The sequence below is a fragment of the Hypomesus transpacificus genome, chromosome 17 (assembly GCF_021917145.1).
Source record: "Hypomesus transpacificus isolate Combined female chromosome 17, fHypTra1, whole genome shotgun sequence".
Taxonomy (NCBI): Eukaryota; Metazoa; Chordata; class Actinopteri; order Osmeriformes; family Osmeridae; genus Hypomesus; species Hypomesus transpacificus.
In genome coordinates, this window is record NC_061076.1 from 11,513,753 (window position 1) to 11,533,768 (window position 20,016).

At 40.1% G+C, this 20,016-nt stretch overlaps 2 protein-coding genes across 5 annotated transcripts in view; both read right to left on the reverse strand.

Moving 5' to 3' along the window:
• spns1 (spinster homolog 1 (Drosophila)) overlaps positions 1-8,521 on the reverse strand; it is an 82,388-nt gene extending 73,867 nt beyond the window's left edge. For 2 of the 3 annotated variants that reach the window (XM_047037638.1, XM_047037640.1), the window contains exons 1-4: positions 8,257-8,521; positions 7,248-7,457; positions 6,999-7,064; positions 6,767-6,903 (exon numbers count right to left, since the gene is read on the reverse strand). In XM_047037638.1, coding sequence (XP_046893594.1) covers positions 6,767-6,903; positions 6,999-7,064; positions 7,248-7,455 — 411 coding nt within the window. In that variant the 5' untranslated portion in view covers positions 7,456-7,457; positions 8,257-8,521. The remainder of the gene's footprint in view (positions 1-6,766; positions 6,904-6,998; positions 7,065-7,247; positions 7,458-8,256) is intronic. The other variant, XM_047037639.1, reaches the window with a different exon arrangement.
• A 55-nt stretch (positions 8,522-8,576) lies between these two features.
• The window catches only part of LOC124479106 (nuclear factor of activated T cells 2 interacting protein), a 105,421-nt gene continuing 93,981 nt past the window's right edge, over positions 8,577-20,016 (reverse strand). For both annotated transcript variants that reach the window (XM_047037641.1, XM_047037642.1), the window contains 5 exons: positions 12,400-12,483; positions 12,019-12,265; positions 11,514-11,658; positions 11,298-11,413; positions 8,577-9,127 (listed from right to left, as the gene is read on the reverse strand). In XM_047037641.1, coding sequence (XP_046893597.1) covers positions 8,966-9,127; positions 11,298-11,413; positions 11,514-11,658; positions 12,019-12,265; positions 12,400-12,483 — 754 coding nt within the window. In that variant the 3' untranslated portion in view covers positions 8,577-8,965. The remainder of the gene's footprint in view (positions 9,128-11,297; positions 11,414-11,513; positions 11,659-12,018; positions 12,266-12,399; positions 12,484-20,016) is intronic.

Genomic DNA, 20,016 nt, shown 5'->3' on the forward strand with positions numbered 1-20,016 from the left:
AAACCATCAAGACGCTCTGGATAAGAGCGTCTTCTAAAAATGACTAAATGTAAAATATTGTCGTTATGTATGCGTTATTATGCTATGATTACTGCTCTGGCCCACTTGAGATCAAAGTGCGCCATATGTGGCCCCTTACCTAAAATGAGTTTGACACCCCTGCCATAGAATGTTTTGGATTCGCGCCTTGACCTGTGTTGCATGCGCGTATATTATCGAACGTTCTAAAAAAAGAAAGAAAAAATGGAGCGCTTCTTGATCAGACCTGCGAGTGTGAGGACACCTGAGGTTAATCAAACACAGTCTCCGTTACCATCTCTGGTTCTAAGGACTAAATTAACTCACCCAGCGACCATAGAAAAATGGAAGCTAGATTGGCTTGGGGTGGAGGTAAATGTCGAGAAAGACACACATTTTTTGTAAAGCCTGTCGATCTTGTGCTCAACGAGATGCTGCCAAAGTCGTCAATCCAGCACAGGCAAATTCTTCCGCTGATTTCATCAAGGGGAGTGAAAATATCAAGAAATACGTGGCCTTTCGTCACCAGGCGACCAAACAACACGCAATCGCCTTTGGTGAGTGATAACTTCATTCATTTCATCATTGATTTGTCGGGCCCTGTCATAGCCTAGGGCTGTCAGGCCCTGTCACACAGGACTGTGACCAGCCGTGCTGCTGCCTGTGACAATTTTCAAAAAGTGCCCCCAATTTTTTTTAAATGCCCCTGGATTTCAGTCAGTGGGGGCAAAAATTGCCCCCCCAAAAATGTGTAAATTTCCTACCCTGCCCTGGAGGCAGGGTCTGGTACTATGAGACGGACATCAAAGAAGTCATTCCTGAACCCATGCCGGCAACATCCTCTGCCAGAAACTTCAGTGTCCTGCCAGAGATTTGGGCAAATGTTAGGTGCCGGTGTACCTCTGTCCGATTTGTCTTATTTTCTGATATTTTGATTAATTGTTTCTTTGGTAGATCGTTTATATTTTTGTTTGCATAATCGGTTATAGGTTCACGGGAGCCTATAACCTTTCCTGCCTAAGCCAAAATTCTGAACATTCCATATGCTGTTGAAATATGATATTCATATACATATTTTATGATTGTTCATATTAAAATCATACACCTTAACTGTTCATACCATATAGAAGAGGAGAACTAGATTTTTATGATGTGATTAAATATATGATTACTTAAGACAAATCATCCTCTATCAAGGTGATTTCAGGCAGCCATTTTTTTTTTTTACAAAAATCTTCTCCATCCACCATACCTCATCAGACAACTTAATGTTTAACCACTTTAATTACAAGATGGAAGAAAACTTTGGAATGTTCACAAATTCTGGGCAATGTAGAACAGAAGACAGATTTGAAATATCATATTTTGATTAAATGTTATGACCATTCAAATGATTAGTGGACACATGGAATAAACCAGAATTCCCCTCCCCAAAAGTAGCTAGCGCTATAGCTGGATATTCCTATCCATAACAAAAAAACTTTCGACTTTCTTCAACAATCGACCGAATTGGCCAAACAAGGCATGTACATTTAGAAAGAGTACATAATCTAGCTAGTTCATATTGTTTTTGCAAGTTTCACAGAAATCTGCTCAAATCGAGGCTAAACAGTGCTACTACTGTCATAGCTGCCTGTCACGAATGGCCAAACCAGTCATGTAATTCTTTCCTGAAATAATTTGCGTTACTCCTTCAAACAAATTCTTCGTAAGTAAATACTTTAGAATTTTTATTGACAATATTGACAACACATAGGAATCCTGTTAAATGTGCTTTAAAACGCCTAAACAGCATACCCAAAGTAAATTGACAGCTGTTCTTGAACCATTTGCAGTACATGCATGTAAATTAACTCTTTTGAAAGCTGACACTCTGAAGTCATGTTCCTTGTTGTCAGGACACCTGTCAGTCCTACTGGTGTTGAGTAATAGAAGCTTGAACACAAGGAAAGTGAAAGTTTCTATTTCCGCCTAGATTTTGTTTTGAAAACAGAGGCCTGAAGAGGCCTAAAGGTGGTAGGTATTAGCTGGAAGACGAAGCCTTAGCCAATTCAAATCAAAAGTCCAACATAATACCACAATATATTCATATTTGTCACATGTTTTTATAAGAGTACATCCAGGCATTTTCTAAAAGGGCCTTTTGGAGACTCCAGAATGACCCTTGTAACCAAGGTCAAATTCTTAGGATAGAAAGGTATAATTGTTATCTCTAATGAAAGGTGGTACTTAGAACTATCATATATAACAGCTAAATCCCTCATTAGTATTACTGAAACACAAAACTGAAGCATGAACACATTGGAGTGCTTTATCTGATTCCCAGGATTGGCGCACAGAGAACACTGATTCTGTCAAACATATTGCGCAATCGACTTTAATTTTGAAGGCTCCACAACACCTAACAAATGGGGTATCGCCATTTACAGCTAGCGCTAAGCTACAAGGATAACTAGCTCATTTCAGAGCCAGTCGAAGCCAGTTAGAAAAAATCTTGTAGAGGGGACGGGGGACGGGGGACGCACAGACCTAGTTGGCTTTAGAGGGCTGTCACCGGGGCATGGAAGCTCCTATAGGGTCAAGGTGTCAATTGAAAGGGAAGAGTGTAGCGGCCATTTTAAGACTATCCCCGCGTTTGTACTCGACCCACATCTCCTCCTATGAGCGATAGTGAGTGAGAGACTGAAATAAAAATAAATGGCGAAGGAAGAATGAAGCAACAAGATCGTGGCTATGTGTTGATTTAATTCACTGTTCGGACAACTATTCGACATGGTTAGATACTTTGGACCTATAATCATATATATATTTGCTTGAATTAAGTCTGTCGTAACTGAGGGAGGGGGGGCAGCATTTCTTTATCGCAGGCGATACAGGACCGTTAACAGGTTACTGGCTCCGCCTAGGCAAACAATGGCTGCCGTTGCTGACAATACATTTATTTTTCACAGCCAGTGACCCCTTAACCAATGATATTTGATTTGAGCTTAAGTTGTCATGAGTATCTAGCAGTTTTCAGAATTAAAATTGGTGATTGGACGGCAAAGATATTAAGGCGGGAACCATGGGCATTTTAATGCCTATATTTGAATGTTCCGGCAGGAAAGGGATAAATGTCACGGAAGAGGGCGGTCGATGATCTCGCCCATTCCGACGCCAGGCTGCTCAAGCACTGGTGTGAGCAGCGTCTTAGTTTTACTTTGGGTGAGACCACTCTTTTAATTATGATTAATGCTACATCATGATCAGGCATAGGATGGGATGCGTTTGGTTAGGTGAAAGCTTGACTTGGGGAGGGATCTGCCCTTTTTTTCAGTCCTAAAACTAGTTACACTTAGGCCTACTTTTATTAAGCATGCCAGAATAAAATGTGCTGCATTCTTGTTATTATTTTGAAAAGACCATTCTCATCAATTAAGGTAAAACTGTAACAGGGTATATACAGCAATCCTTAAGTTAAATGTAATACCTTTTTTTTTTTCTACCTTCAGAATAAAATTAAAAAAACATCACAACACTGAGTTGCAAGTGTTAATAGGCGACCTTTCTAACGTTTACGCAGATTTGGACATATATAACACTATACACAACAGAATAGATTTAGAGACTCATTGATGTTGACCACATATTGCACACATTTATTTCATTTTGTGAATAAAAATAAAACAAACTACATAAAATGTGCAATGAAGAGATACTTCCAGCACACTGGCTGGCCTTCACTGCATGAACTGTTGATGCATTACAAACTGGCATCTGCTATATGAATTGTTGCTGATATCACTTCACAAACTGGCATCCACTACGTGAACTGCTATAATTTGATTTTAACATAAACCTGTGCTATAGGCCTCATATGAACTCATGAGCAAAAGATTCTTATGGCAACTGTCTGAATGGCCTTTTCCTCAATAGTTTTGTCCATTTTAACCTGTTTGTCTTTTGTCTCTTTGTATCTCCTTCTTAGTGTATTGGATTTAGTGATTAGCTGGGCCATTTTTGACACAGAAACATTTCTTTAAACTGCTCCAAAATTCCTTCATTGGAGATCAATGAGTGGTGTTTAACTGCAGTGTTTGCACACCACAGAGCCTCCGCACGCAGTGTTGGTGTGGCGCCCATAGTCACCCGGAGGTCAGACGTAGTTGCTGGAGCCGTAGCGTTGGCTTGTACCGTGGCACTAGTTTTTGGAGGTGCAGCAGCAGACAGTTGAGAGTGGTAGAGTTAACTGCTCTCGCGACCGCGCATTCCATTTTACAAACCGAACAATAAGCCTGCCGGTTATTCCCTACTACAGGCCTGAGCCAGTCCTTAAACGCTGGGTCTTGCACCTAGTTGTAGCACGTAAAACTAGCATTTGCCTATGATGACGACGATGGTTGTCTGGACGTTGAAGATATGCCTCAAGCTTTTGCAAGTCAAAAACATAAGCCAGGCAGTTGGCTACCCAGTTGAAGCGCGCAAAAGATCTTTGATTATTTGCCCAGCTTTGCTAAAGCCAGCATTTAAACGAACTAACGCAAACTTTAGCAGATAAAATTTCAATCAGAATAGGACACTTGATAGTCTGAAAAAATAAGTCCTTTTTTTTTTGTATATATATAATATCTCTATAATCACGTTTAACACTTTCAATGGCCTTAAATTTGGCTATTTTGATTTATCACCTTTTAATACTTTTTAAAACCCAGCGGACACCCTGTGTAAATTATACTGGGATTTATTACCAAAGTATGGTCTCATTACCGTAATGTATAATTTAATTACCGAAATGCATCCATCTTTGCCAAATGTTCAAGTTATGCTTTAACCTTACAGAAAATGTTTTAAGGGTGTTAGAAATATGTAGCATTCTCTTTCTACTGATATTATTGTTTTATAATTTTAGCTCATTAACAAAACCACAAAGAAAATCAACTTGAAAAAGCATTTGTATGCTACGGTAATGACATAATTATATTAATAACAATTATTTAGTTTTGTTTAGTTTTGTTTAAAACATCATTTTAGGATGAAATCCCCTAATTTGTATTATGCAATTGTGCATGCCATAAAATAAATAGAATATATACAGTTGTTATTTATGATTCCTCAACTTTTCTTTTTGTTACAGTAATGAAAAGATACCGGATAGTGTCAGAAAATAAAAACTACCAATATTAAATTGTTGTCTAAATTAATTAAATTAACATCAATAGTAACTTGAGAAGATATTTGATGTCAGGAGACACCTAAGATTTTTCTATATAACTATTTTCTCTAACAGTAACTTCGAGCTTCGTGAGAATCGCTTGGACGCTGTGTAAAATGAAAATATATACAGAATGCAATGACTTGATTGATTTTATAAACTCATGTCATTCACAATAGATCATTTAAAACATATCAAATGTTTAAATTTAGGAACAGTACCATTTTAAGGAAAAAATAAGGTAATTTGGGATTTGATTGCTGCAACACGTCTCTAAAAAGTTGGACAGGGGCAATAAAAGGCTTGTAAAGTAAGTGTTACTAAAAATACACAGCTGAAGGAACATTTGCAACAAACTAGGTAAATTGCAAACAGGTCAGTAACATGAATGGGTATACAAAGAGTATCTTAGATCTTACTCTCAGAAGTAAAAATGGGGTTGACCAACCTAGAAAAACCTGCATTTACACATTGTGGAACCATTTCAGAATAATGTTCCTCAACGTAAAATTGTGAAGACTTTGAATATCTCATCATCTAAAGTACATAATATATAAAAATAATTCTAAGAATCTGGAGAAATCTTTATGTAAGGGGCAAGAGAGAAAATAAATACTGCATTCCTGTGATCTTCAGGTACTGCATAAAAACTGTTCTGATTCTGTAATGGAAATCATTGCATGGGCTCAGAAACACCTCCAGAACTCATTGTCTGTGAACACAGTTTACCGTGCCATCCACAAATGCAGGTTAAAGCTCTATCATGCAAAGAAGAAGCCATATGTGATCCAGAAACACTGCCATCTTATCTGGGCTAAAGCTAATTTCAAATGGACTAGGACAAAGTGATAAAACTGTTCTGTGGCCACACAAATTGAAATATGCAATTATTTTTGGAAACCATGGATGTTGTGTCCCCTGGAGTAAAGAGGAGAGGGACCATCCGGCATGTTATCAGCACTCAGTTCAAAACCCTTTATTTCTCCACACTTGTGGGTGCGCGTGGTTTTAGAAGTCAGATTCTTTTTTGCCATGCGCCATTTTTGGCTTTTGGACGTACATACACTTTTAGTAAGAATCCTACGCAGTTTTATAAACGAGACCCCAGACCTTTCACCAGTTAAAAACATTTGGTGACAAAGACAAAGAAGACCCAAGACCGTTGAGCAGCAAGAATCCTGTAACAGACACACAAAAGGGACAACATTCCTCTCCCACAACCCAGCCACTGGTCTCCTCAGTTCCCAGACATTTACAGACTGTTGTTAAAAAGGGAATGCTACACAGTGGTGAACATGGCCTTGTCCTAACCTTTTTGAGACATGTTGCTGCCATCAAAATCAAAATTACTGTATTTGTTCCTTAACATTTTACATTTAATCAGTTTAAACATTTGATATGTTGTCTATGTTCTATAGTGAATAACATTGGTTTATGAGAATTGCAAATCATTGTATTCCGTTTTTTTTTTTTTTCACAACGTTCCAACTTTTTGGGAATTGGGGTTGTAAAATACTTTGTTTTCACAAGTGTAAAGTGAAATAAAGATACACTTACTTCTTTAGGTGTGTAGGAGCTGGCAAGAGTCACCACCGACCAGAAGCTGATGCCAATAAGCATGATAAACTTCCTGTTGTACCGGTCGCCTAGGTAACCAAATAAAGGTGCTAGAAACATGTAGCTGCAGATGAAAACTGGGAAGCAAAGAAAGTGAGTAAGGACCAAAATTACAAACAGCATTATATATAATATTAAAAACGTCATTTAATATGTCAAACTCTTCCCCCACCTGTCTGAAGCAAGCCTGACTTTCCATCATCAATACCAAAGTACCGCTCAATATCAGGAAGAACACCTGTGTAAAACAGAGGTAGTCCATAGTGAATATGTTTTTTCACAGTTAAGGCAGACACGCCGTAACATACACCTATCTTATTTTGTAAATATTCGTATTACACCTTTGTTTATTTCTAAAGTCTGAGAACCCCAGAAAAACTAATTTGACATTGAATTATCTCTTTATGATGCCCCATCATACCAGCTACAGTGAACCTGTCCATGTAGTTGAGTAGGTTGATGTAGCAAAGGACACCAACGGTAACCGTTGCTCTAATATTAGAAACGCCGCTGGCTGGTTCCTCCTCATCACGTTGGACAGGCTTCATCCTTGGGTCTTCCGACCCTTCGTTCTCGCTGTCGTCTGTAATAAAGGGCATCGAGTCGGAAGTGGGATCGTCGGTAGACATGGCTAAAAAAAGAACAATAAATAACATTGTATATTATTTTCTTGATGTAAGCACTGGTCTCTATCATCAGGGCATGCTACAGACCATAATTGAAAGAAAAATAACAGCATTGATACAGACATAACATATATATAAACAACATTTAGAAAGCAGATACTTCAAAGGGGGTAGACAAAATATGTTCTTACTCCACTGCTACTGAACACCTTAAAGCTAGGAAGGATAGAGCTACATGGATGTACAGACTTATATGGTTAGGCTCTAGTCTCGAGATGCCAGTTGACAGAAACACCTAGCATACATGCGCAATATCTGCAAGCCTAACGTGTGTGTAAAAGTGTCTTCTCTGTTTGAAATGTATTTTCCTTTTGCTCCTAGTCAGTCATTAGCCTAGTAGCCTATTGCATCTCGCCATGATGTGTTATTTTTTCAAATTTATGGTCAGTTAGCAAACAATCTAACTAATTTAACCTTGTACTAATGTTATGAAATTGCTTCACGTTAGTGCAAAGCCTGCCATACCACTAGCTTATAAACTGTTAGCTAGTTTGACACTACTAATTATTGCTAGTAGTAGCCAACAGTCTACTAGCTAGTAGCCTAGCTAGCTACAGACAGTACTGTAGCTACTTTAATCAATGCTGATCAAGCTATCTTAATAAAATGTGCTACATATGGTGACAAACGTTAAATGAACATAATGAGTAAAATGAGTGCAACATCTAAATGTCCAGGTGATTTTTATTTTTTTACTTATACCAACAATCTACGTTTTTATTGTTTACATTTCAACATAGCTACCTGTAACCTGGCTTGATTTTGCTCACAATGCGTCTGGATTGTTGCTGCAAAGCTAATGCGAAGCTTCGTCCTTAAAAATCCCTGGTGCCACCTTTAGCTGACACTTTATATATTAACTTTACAGACAATGGCCAACATGTCAACTATGCGCTGTGAGACGAAATGACCAAATTAAACTGAACTCGGACGTTTAAAAAGCACTGCACTTTTATCCTAATCCCGTCGCAGCCATGTTGACTACCTATACTTCCGCCAACACTCACATGACTATTGCAACACGACCATCAGTTTTGTTACAAATAAACAACCCTCAGTCGTTGACCTTTTCGAAAATAACTTTATCCACAAAATTATGTACATTTGCATTCAGTTACACAGTTCCATTAGATCTTATTACATACATTATCTAGACTAAGAGTTGACCAGCCATATTTTAATTCCAAAACAATTTCCAAATACTTTGTTTATAAACACACTAATACAGATGAAAAAATCTAAAATTGGTGCACACATTTCCACCACTAAGAAAACAAAGGCGCAATTGTGGTTTATTTTAAGCATGTCATTTATGTTTGAAATTGTGAAATGCTTAAATTGAAGTGGACCCCAAAAAGTGGTTCAATATATATTCAGTCTTAGTTGTGTGTCTTCGGTATGTTGCCGAAGGGAGAAAACTTGCACCAGTATTCCTTGCATCAACAGTCAATGATCAGGCCCACACCTCAATAACATCACCATCCTCCATGTCCAGTTGGGATGGTGTCTGGATATTTGTGACCTTTGACCCATCAAACAGGAAGTGCACTTTTCGCCTTGCATCAGTGACAACATTTGAAAGATACTGGGTGAGAATTGAACCTAGAGGAGCACACTGGGAGGGGAAATTGAAAAAAACAGGGGTTAAGAATGCGTTCTGTAGGGACTACTGCCTGCCTGATTATATATCAACAACCAATCACAATGTGTATATACACCGATCAGCCATAACATTTTGACCGCCTGCCAAATATCATGTAGGTCCCCTTTTTGCCACCAAAACAGTTCTGACTAGTCGAAGTATGAATTCCACTAGACCTCTGTGGTATCTGGCACCGATACCTTAACAGCAGATCCTTAAGTCCTTTAAGTTGCGAGGTGGGGCCTCCATGGATCTGACTTGTTTGTCCAGCACATCCCACAGATGTGCGATTGGATGAGATCAGGGGAATGCAGGTCTCTCAAGTGTCACGCATTCGCCATGAGACTCACCCATTTCAACCATTTCTCATGCTAAGAAATAAGGGATGACTTGTCCTGATATACATTAATGGACGAGGTGCAGGCATACTGAGAAGATCGTTTTTTTTTACTCTGTATAACTCAAAACAACTACACTCAACAACTCAGAAATACATCCACATGAATGGCAGGACTCACGGTTTCCCAGCAGAACATTGCCTCCGCTGGCTTGACGTCTTACTATGGTGCCATGTGGTCCTCAGGTAAGCGACCACACAAACTCAGCCATCAAGGTGATGTAAAAGAAAATGTGATTCATCTAACCAGGCCACATTCGTCGATTGCTACGTGGTCGAGTTCTGATGCTCACGTGCCCATTACAGGCACTTTCAGCAGTGGACAGGGGTCAGCATGAGCACTAGAGCTTGACCGATTTATCGGCGGGCCAATATTGTCAGCCGATATTAGCCATTTTCCAAATTATCGGTACCTGCATTTTTAATGGGCGATAAATGATTTAAAACATTTTTTTACAGAGGGCACTCTACTAAATATTTGTATCGATATCGGCCTTAAAAATACTTTATTGGTCGGGCTCTAATGAGCACCCTGACTGGTCTGCATTTACGCAGCCCCATACACATCAAATTATGATGCACTGTGTGCTCTGACACCTTTCTATCAAAAACCAGCATGAACCTTTTCAACAATCTGCGCTTGTCTGTTGGATTGGACCACACGGAGCAGCTTTTGCTCCCCACGTGCATCAATAACCCACGACGGTTCACCACTTTGGTACTGACCACTGCAGACCGGGAACACCCCCCAAGAGCTGAAGTTTTGGAGATGCTCTGACCCAGTCGTCTAGCCATCACAATTTGGCCCTATCAAAGTTGCTCAAATTCTTACGCTTGCCCATTTTTCACTTCAACTTTGAGGACAAAATGTAAATGTTCAATATATATCCCACCTACTGACAGTTGCCATGATAACAATATAGTCAGTGTTATTCATGTTACCTGTCATTGGTCATGATTTTATGGCTTATCAGTGTATAAAAGTTCTGAAAAACAAGAGACAGTACTGTGCAAAGGTCTTAGGCACAATAAAAATAAAAAAAGGTTATGAAAAATGCTTTAAGAATTTTTTTTTTATTTTTTTTACAAAGTTTAGCAAAATTGTACTTTTATCCTGCTGCACAAATTAAAAAATAATATAACGTGTTTATTTGATTAAATGTTGGATTCAGATTTACTATAATTCTAATTTATTTTTACTACAAATAGGTACAGTACAAAACGGTTGCTAAACTTTCTGCATCACTATTAGTATCCTCATCTGACTCCTCACCGACAAGACACCAGAGATGTAGCCTACTAATTAATAAACTGCTTTGCGCAATTCCTGTGTTGTTCTTTATTACAAATTAAATAAAAGTCGCCCTCTTGTACACACCCTCATCAAAATTCAAGAAAAGCTGTAGCATTAAATTGAAGAAATACAGTATAAGACATTATTTGTGTAAAAAATCTTGGGTGCCCAAGACTTCTGCACAGTACTTTAAGTGGTAACCTTAGAGCCATGGTTGGCCATTTTTGCATGCTTGTACGCATTCTGTGGTGCTCATTGCTAACATTGATACGAAAAAGTAATAGTTAAATAAAGAAAGTCGTCTTATTGTTAATGAATTAGATTTTAATTATGTATTTTTGGCTAAGAACAACGGGGGTGTCACCACTACTTCCCATGGCTATGATTAGAGCCAATCAGTTTCCTCAAGAATAGAAACCAGACCGTGGAAAGTATAAACTACTAATACTCACTTTATGTATGGAAAACTCCTGCACTGAGCCTTTCTCCTTACCCTGCAGTCGCAGAGTGATCATGCCACCTTTGTCCATGGGGTCCAATTTCTCATCTGCTGCTAGGATGACACAATCTGACAAGCATGGAGACGTCATTAATGAGGGCATATATAAGGGTATAACAGGTGTGCTCATCTAAAAAGATCCCTTGGAACACCTTGTTATGAGACCCACCTATGATGTCCACAATTCCCAGGCCCAGTTCATTGGCTGAGGAGTGTACAGGAAGCTCAGTATCACTCCTCAGCAGTAGAATCCGTGACGGCGGGACCTTGAGCTTCGCTGACAGCTGATCCACTGCCTTGCTCAGGGGGGCTGTCTACATATGACAGGGCCATAGAAGAATCATGAAATTGCGTAAGTAAAAACCTTGATTGTGCAGACTACTCTTGGGTTAACTCCCTTAATGATATTCAAAAAGCAGTAAGATGAGATGAGCTGAGGTAAAAGGCTGTCACTATCACAGAAAAATCTATACGCCTTACATTCTCTACACAAGCAAAATGGTATCATGGACTAAGAAAAGTTTGGGAATTGTTTTCAGAAATTGCAGAGCCCAAACTTGAGGTACCACCAGGAAAGTAATTTACATACATGTCAAGTTCATAAAAAATACTTCTTAACTTCTAATAACTCAATGACAGAATTGGAAGAAGAAATAATATGCCTCAATTCATACAGAAATCACTGGGATCTTGTAAAGATCTGTACGACAGCGGAACTTGAGCATGAACTCGCGCGATGTCAGCGGGATTTCCACTTTGGTGGGGGGCTGGCTCCTGGACCTGGCCTTGCTTGCAGATAGGATGATGTTCTCATCGTCATCAGTGTCATCAAGCTGGGTGGGGTATTCAAGCTCTATGGCCTTAACCTCCGGTGGAGGTGAGAGGAGAGAGCCAATCGCATCTAACTTTCTATCGATCTCTCTGTGTAGGTGAGAAAAAATGAGAGAGATGCAAAGTGTGAACAATGCTGATGTAACCATTGACCACAAACTTGCATGCATGCATTATACAGAAAATCCTGTCTACTGTACCTAAAAAAAATGATCTTAACTCACCGGATCTTTTGATTGGCACGCTTGGATACTTTCATTGCTGGGCTATCTGGAGGTGGGGGTGGAGAGGGGGAGCGAATGTCTATTCTGAATGGGAGAAAGAGGAGTGAGGGAAATTAGATTCTGTCACACCTTTGATTAATAGATTTTCTGTCAATGGTTCCATATGATCAGCTTCTAGAAAAGTGAATTGGTCTTATGACTCAACTCAAACATCACTGCTGCTATCTACCTTTAACTAAATGTAATACAAAAATTTAACAATTAAGCCTGCTTAACCCAAAGGAAATTCAAGACAATGTCAAGTCATTATTCCTTCCAGCAAGGTATGAAAACGCACTGCTTCTAACTCTACCTGGACTCATTACTTAACCTAAGCAGCATTTAGATTCCTTCTCATGGTTTAGGATAAATTGACCTTTTTGGGGGAGTGTGTAGTATTTGAGATCTTGTTTTGGCATTGTCTTGTGAAAAGACTACACCTGCAAAAAATTACAATGTTATTGAGATAACGTTGTTGCGGCACTGTCTTTTTGCTGAATTATGCAATGTTGTAACTGAGAAACTGTTCTTGTAAAATACAAAACATTCCTTAGCAATAACCTGGGTAATACTGTTAGAACCATTAACTACTAGTCCTTGATTATTGCTGCACTTACAATAACTACAGCTACCAACTACAAAAATAAAGAGACCACTGCACCTTTTTCTTTCATTGAAAAAAAAGTTGAGACGGACAATTTTGAGTGAGGAACAGAAGAGTCAAATTTGCAGTAGCCTCTTAAATTGTACCCTTCTATTACTCACTAAAATTGTCCTTTACAACAACAAAAAAGGTATATGCTTTATATATGCACTGTATATGCAGTATTTGTATGTCGTTTTGGATAAAAGGGTCTTCTAAGTTAATTTAAATGAGTGCACAGTGCCCGTGATAAAGTCAGTGATAATGATGTCAATGAAACACACAAACAGATAAATTGGACTATAGATAAAACTAGAGGGGGTACAATTTCTGGGGAAATTGTAGGGTGTGCTTGCTTACTTGTAGGGGTCCGTATTTAAATTACATTTTACAACTGATATTTCTGTATATTTTATATTAAAATGCATAGCCTTCTTATTATTTATTAAGATTACATAGATTTAAAAGCATATTTTTGATATATAGTTGAATCAAAACCAATATATTTGGCAGACCGGTGTAAAAATTGACCTAATCTCTATGATTTAAACGTCATTGTAAGTTTTTCCCTTCTTGTGATATTTTCAGGCATTTAGCCTACTAATATTGCATTCATTCATTAATAAAGAACCCCCTTTGAAATTTATTTTAACAACAACGTTACCAGATAGTTATCTCAGATGACCATCTGGTAACGTCATCTCAGATGGAATCGCGATTCAAATAGTATCATCTGCTAACTGAAAATATGCCCCCAAAAACGTAAATAAGCTTGACATTTACTTAGGGGAAAATCATTCATTCTGCTGTGTGGAGAAGCTGCCCCGGTAAATTGTAGGCTACAACTACTACTACTGTCTTTGTAGCGATTGCGTTAGTTGAATTCGATTTAACGTTACTTCCGTTGTAAGGTCTAGGCTGAAATGAATTATTTTCATCAACAGATTGAAGTTTAGGCTGTAGCAATGGAGTTCAGGTTAGTAGTCACTAGTCAGATAGTTTCACCTATTGAAAGACTTTTGATTTAAGTAAGGGTAGTGCCGAACATCATTGACTTCCTACTAGGCTACTGTAAACCAGTGGGGAACCGTCAGGGCCCTTTGGCCCTCAGAGAGAGCCTAATATATTCTAAAAATATATATTTTAAAAGTAATCTGTTATAATTGTATTTTATCAATCCATAAATTGACAATATTTCTGAAATAAACCCTTCAATCCTGCCCTATTCAGTTTATGTTGTAATGTGAAGAGTTAAATGAAAAAATACAGTTTTGTCACCCTATCAGAATTTTGCTGTCTCCGTTGTTGGGAGGAAAATGCTATGCAGCTAGCTCTGTGATTGGTGGTCCAGCTATGAATTTTACAGAGGGCCGCTTGATAGAAATTCAATGAAAGACTAATTTCCTCTGACAGTAAAATTGACCAATCATATCTTCCCTCTAAATGGGTGGGCCTTGTTATCGCTAACTTAATGATAAGTTCCGCCCGCTGTGGGAACGGAGAAACGCGATCACAAGCCTAATAAACTAGCTAGCCTGTTCGTTCATTTCACAAGTGAAGCTGCGAGTAACGTTCCCGCTAGTGAGGAGGACATTGTTTCATATTTGTTATGCGCCGTTTTTTAGGTTAACTTTTAATGAGAAGTTGGAGTTAATCGGCAAAGGAAGACCTACACTAGTACTTAATTTTGTGCAGAAAAAAACTAAGCTTTTGAGAGCCTAACTATATGTTATAGTATTGTGCAGAATGACCGGTCAATCTGAAAGTACCAACGCAACGTCATTGTGCACAATTACAGTACGTGAGTAGTGCCGCAAGGGCTGGCTCAAATAGTGCTTAATGACCAACACAATTTCATGTAGGCCTTAATGCTGTGCGCGCTGTATCTTGTGTTTTTTTCCCGACGAGTAATTTAGGTCAGCGGGCCAAGGATTAAGAGTCACGGTTCGCTACTGTACTGCTGCTGTAAACAGCTGTGGAGATGTTTTCTTTTTAGCTACTAACAGTACAGCGTCGCAGTGAGCTAAACTGGTTTGAAACCACAGGTAATGATAATTTCACCAACAAATCGTTTACTTGTAATCTAATGTCATAATAAATCCTACAACGAAAATGTATTTGTGAGGAATGTTTATTTTAACGATTGAAAACAGGTGCATCATAGACCGCTGTAGTATGTGTTGCCCGGACAACAGAGGCTAATGTCATGATGCTAACGCTTCAGTGAAATAGTAGACTAATGTTTTCAAAAGTAGATGTAACTACTTCCTTATATCATTTACATTTATTCATTTAGCAGACGCTTTTATCCAAAGCGACTTCCAAGAGAGAGCTTTACAAAGTGCATAGGTCACTGATAATAACACAGATAGCCCCACAGCATTGCGGGTAGTCAAAAACAAGAAGTACATATTTTGAACAAACAAAAAATAGTGCTAAAGGGAAGAACCCATAAGAGCATGTAGTTAAACAAGTTAAATTACACAACATTAATCTCTAAGTGCAGGTATACCTGTAGAAAAGCAATAAAAATAGGATTAACTAAAATAGAATACAACAGTTTAAACCAGCTACCACTAACCAACAAGAGCAACAGTCTAAGCAAGAGTCATTGTGATCCTTGAGGAGACTAGCGTTGGGTTCAGCAAACCATTCCTAAGTACCATTGTACTCCCGGAACAAGTGCGTCTTGAGCCTTCTCTTGAAGGTGGAGAGACAGTCCGTGTCTCTGATGGAGGTGGGGAGTTGATTCCACCACTGGGGTGCCAGGCAGGAGAAGAGCTTGTGCTGGGACCGGGCGGTCTTGAGAGGTGGGACCACCATATCAGCTTATATTGTTTATCATATCACAAAGTAAAATGAGTAAATAGTTATAACCTTGGCCTATTTGCTTGTGGCGTTTCTGCAGCTCCCTTGCAGTAAAGCAGGTAGCCTAGCTATCTCCCAGAAGTTAACGAGCTGCTAAACTAATGTTCTGCTAGAGGTAGTCACGCGATATTTCGTGACTTTAGTGACGTCAGTAGCGTCAGTGACTGTGGCTAGCAAGTTAGCCACCGTTAGCTTCACTTTTGCCACAAAAACTTAATTAAAACCTAAACCGTGCAACGGAACATAAATCCCAATAGAACCAACGCAATCGCGACCAAGACGAACCTTTTGACAGCGACGTTGCCTTAGGGGCGCGAAAATAAACAATAATAATAAATAATATATATGTGAGATAACAATGGTTTGTGCTCGCCGAAGGCAGCACACCCCAATAAATAAACGTAAAATAAGACATCTACAGAGCTTCAGCTTTCAGCCCGTACCATACGCCGCACACTAAACAAGGTAGAACTCCATGGGCGAAGACCAAGGAGGAAAAACACTATTGAAAGAAAGGCACAAAAAGGCAAACTGTTGGCAAAAACATTCAAAGATAAGTCACAGTCTCCCTAAGATAATGTTCTATGGACGGATGAAACCAAAATAGAGCTATTTGGGAATGCAGTACAGCAGTTTGTATATAGGTGACAAAAATGAAGCCCATAAAAGAACACCTTTCCAAGAGTAAAACATGGTGGAGGTTCCATCATGCTGTGGGGCTGCTTTTCTTCCTCTGATACCGGAGGCACTGAATGCATCAAAGGAATAATGAAATCATAGGATTACCAAGGCATCTTAGAGCGAAATGTCTTACCCAGTGTCAGACAACTAGGTTTGAGTCAAAGGGCTTGGGTCTTGGGCCTGGGTCACTGGCTACCCATCACGGCCTGCATCAGATAAAAAGAAACACCACTGCACTGCTGAAAAAAGCACAACAGAAGCTGTATTTCCTGAGGTTACTCAGGAAGAACACATTTTTAAAAAAACTGTTAGTGTCCTTTTACCGCTGCTCTGGGGAGTCAGTGTTGAACTACGGCATCTCGCTGTGGTTTGCCAGCTGCACTGTAGCAGAAAGAAAAGTACTCCAGAGGGTCATTAACACCGCACAAAAAGTCATTGGTGCTCTCTTCCACCTCTTGAGGACATCTATAAAACACGCTGCCTCAGATAAGGCCACAGCATCCTCAGAGACTCAACACCCCCTGGTCACCACTTATTTGAACTGTTGCCCTCAGAGAGGCACTTTAGGACCATCAAAGCAAAAACAGACAGGCTGAGAAACAGCTTCTATCCCAGCTCTATCATAGCACTTAACAATGCACAAAACTGACCTGTATTTGTCTCTCTGTTGTTGTGTAATATGTCTTTTGTTTTTACTTGTTTTACTTAAACTGAGTATTTATAGTGTAAATCTGTATAGTTCAGTCTACAGTACCAGTCAAAAGTATATGTCGTGTGGGCTCTGTGTCTTGTTTTTAAGGGATGGCTTATGCATGTCTATAATCTGTGATGGGGATGGGAATGTTTGTGTTGTGTGTAGGGGTGGAACGGTACATGTATTCGTACGGTACGGGCGTCACGGTTCGGCTCGTGAAATTGCACGGAGAATACACAGTATAAAAATTAATAAAACTCCCGTGCAAATTAATTAATGTAATGCGGAACTACTGTAAGATATTCGTGTTCTTTAGGGACAATCTGTAGCCCCGCCTTAGCTCTGAAACTGATTGGCGCCGCCACCTGTGTAGCCGAGCTGTGCCTGAGTGAGTCAGAGATAGCTAGCAGCAGCAGCAGCACTAAAGACGTAGCCTATGCAACGCTAGTGCTAAATATAAATGTTTGTAGTGTAAGCATAGCGAAAAATAGCCTAAACTTTCCTAGACTTTTAGCTGCGGTACTAAAGCTGAGGGCTCGCTGATATGGCTGTCTTACTAGAACGTGCATTTAGTCTAGCAGACGCTTTTATCCAGAGCGTAGTATCTATGAGTTGTTGCTAACGTGTGCTGATGTTGTACACACCCAATAAATTCCAAATTTCCAGGCCTGTCTAGTTTCTACTCTGCCACGACCTTCTGTAGCTTCTCAGCTAGCTAGGTGAGTGCTTGTGTGCTGCTCATACAGGGGCCGTGTATGTAGAACTGACGCTTTCATTTCCCACTCAGTCAATAAAATGAGCAGTCATCGTGAGGTAGCTTTCGGTAGCACGAGAAGTCCAACCATCAGTCGTTAGTGAAACGAAGGGTGCAGCTGACAACTCGCGCTCCATCAACGTCGGTGTTTTGTTGTATATGTAAGGGACCAGGGCCAGCGTTGCTGCTACTGTATCCCTGCCTGCGTTTGCGCTGTTGCTCAGCTAGTAGCCTGTCGTGGTGTAGGAGGACTGATCGACAAGCGCATCATACATTTAGCTAAGACTTGCATGTACAGTAGTTAGTCTGGAGCCCTGCTTCTGCATTTTTGTTTTGCTTTTCCCCCCATTGTACTGAACTCGTACCGAACCATGATGTCTAAACCGCGGTACGAACCGAACCGTGACTTCAGTGTACTGTTCCACCCCTAGTTGTGTGCTTTCTGCTGTTCTGCTCTTTCATCCGCTCTCGAACAGGCACTCCGCTGATTGCCGTGCGAGGACTAATTAATAGGACACGGCTGCAGGCCTTCAGCGAGATTGAGTGGCCAACATAGATCGCTGGAGCCCCAATTGAACTGGATACAAGAAGATTTCCAGCGGCGAGATGGGGGAGAACGGAACAAAGGATTCCACGACCAGCCAAGGCGACGGGTTGGATATCCACAGTCGCTTTCCTCCGCGATACTAGCCCATTCACGTACTGCTGCTGTTACGGGGTCTACGCTGTCTACTACGTTCGAGTCCCGAGGGAAGGGGAGCGGAGACATCGGACGAGCGAGATTGTCCTGTGCTTTCAAATATAAGAAAAAGGAACGGTGACTCCAACATCCATTACCGCGTGAATGGGTTGCTGTGTGTGTGGGCCCTTGAGGATTCACCGTTTGTTTGCCATTGACAGGTTCGAAGCAGTAAGGAATCCACTTCCTGGAATTCTCGGGGGGATCCCGAGGGGTGATGTCACCCAGGCGGGGGAAACCACATCAAATGAGCAGCTTCAGCCACTCGAGGACGGGTGGTGCAGCCTGACTAATCCAATATCTAGGTTGGACAGTTTTCCTGAGTTGTGTGTATTTTTGTTTGGTCGACCGAACATACTTTTTTTTCTATTTGTCTGTATGTCCATCTGCTTGCCTGGAAAGGGGGTAGTGTTGGGGGTGTGCTCTATGGGAGGTGCAGGTAGAGGCTTGGGGGGTCCCTGTGTGTACGTGTGAGTGTTGAAGTATGGGATGCTATCTGTGTTACTGAGTAGCTATACGATTCCTTTAATCTTGTGTGCAGGATTGACCTGTGTGCCGTTTGCTGTGTGCCCCCTTGCCGTGTGGTTTTTCACCCTAGTACAAAGACCCTAGCTCTACCGGGTGCCCAATATTGGCCTGTACCCTTCATTAAACCTGTTCCAGGGGTAGTTTTATGAATTCCAAATAAAAGTATTTTCTTAACAACATAAAACCCTCCTGTCTCTGTTGTGGTGTGTCCTGGGATTCGTTGCCTAGTGGGTTTGCTCGTCTGTTCGGCAACATATTTTTTTTTTATTGTTTTTGTTTTTAACTGCACTGAGTCTGAGAGCTGCTAACTAAATGTTGTTGTACTTGTGCAATGACAAATAAATATATTCTATTCTATCCAGTCTCTCGTCCAGCCTTACACCCCCACTTACGGTCTTCTTCTGACAACCATTTGGTGGACCCACCTCAAGAGTGCCCGCTCCCAACCCAAGCTCTTGTCCTGTCTGGCCCCCCAATGGTGGAATCATCTCCCCACCTTCATCAGAGATATTGACTGTCTCTCTTATTGAGGGACTTGTTGCACTTGTTGGTTGGTTGTAACTGATTTATCTACTTGTATTCGCTGTGAATTATATTATTTTTAGTGCTGTCAAACGATAACAATATTTAATCGCGATTAATCGCAATAATGTCATAGTTAACTCGTGATT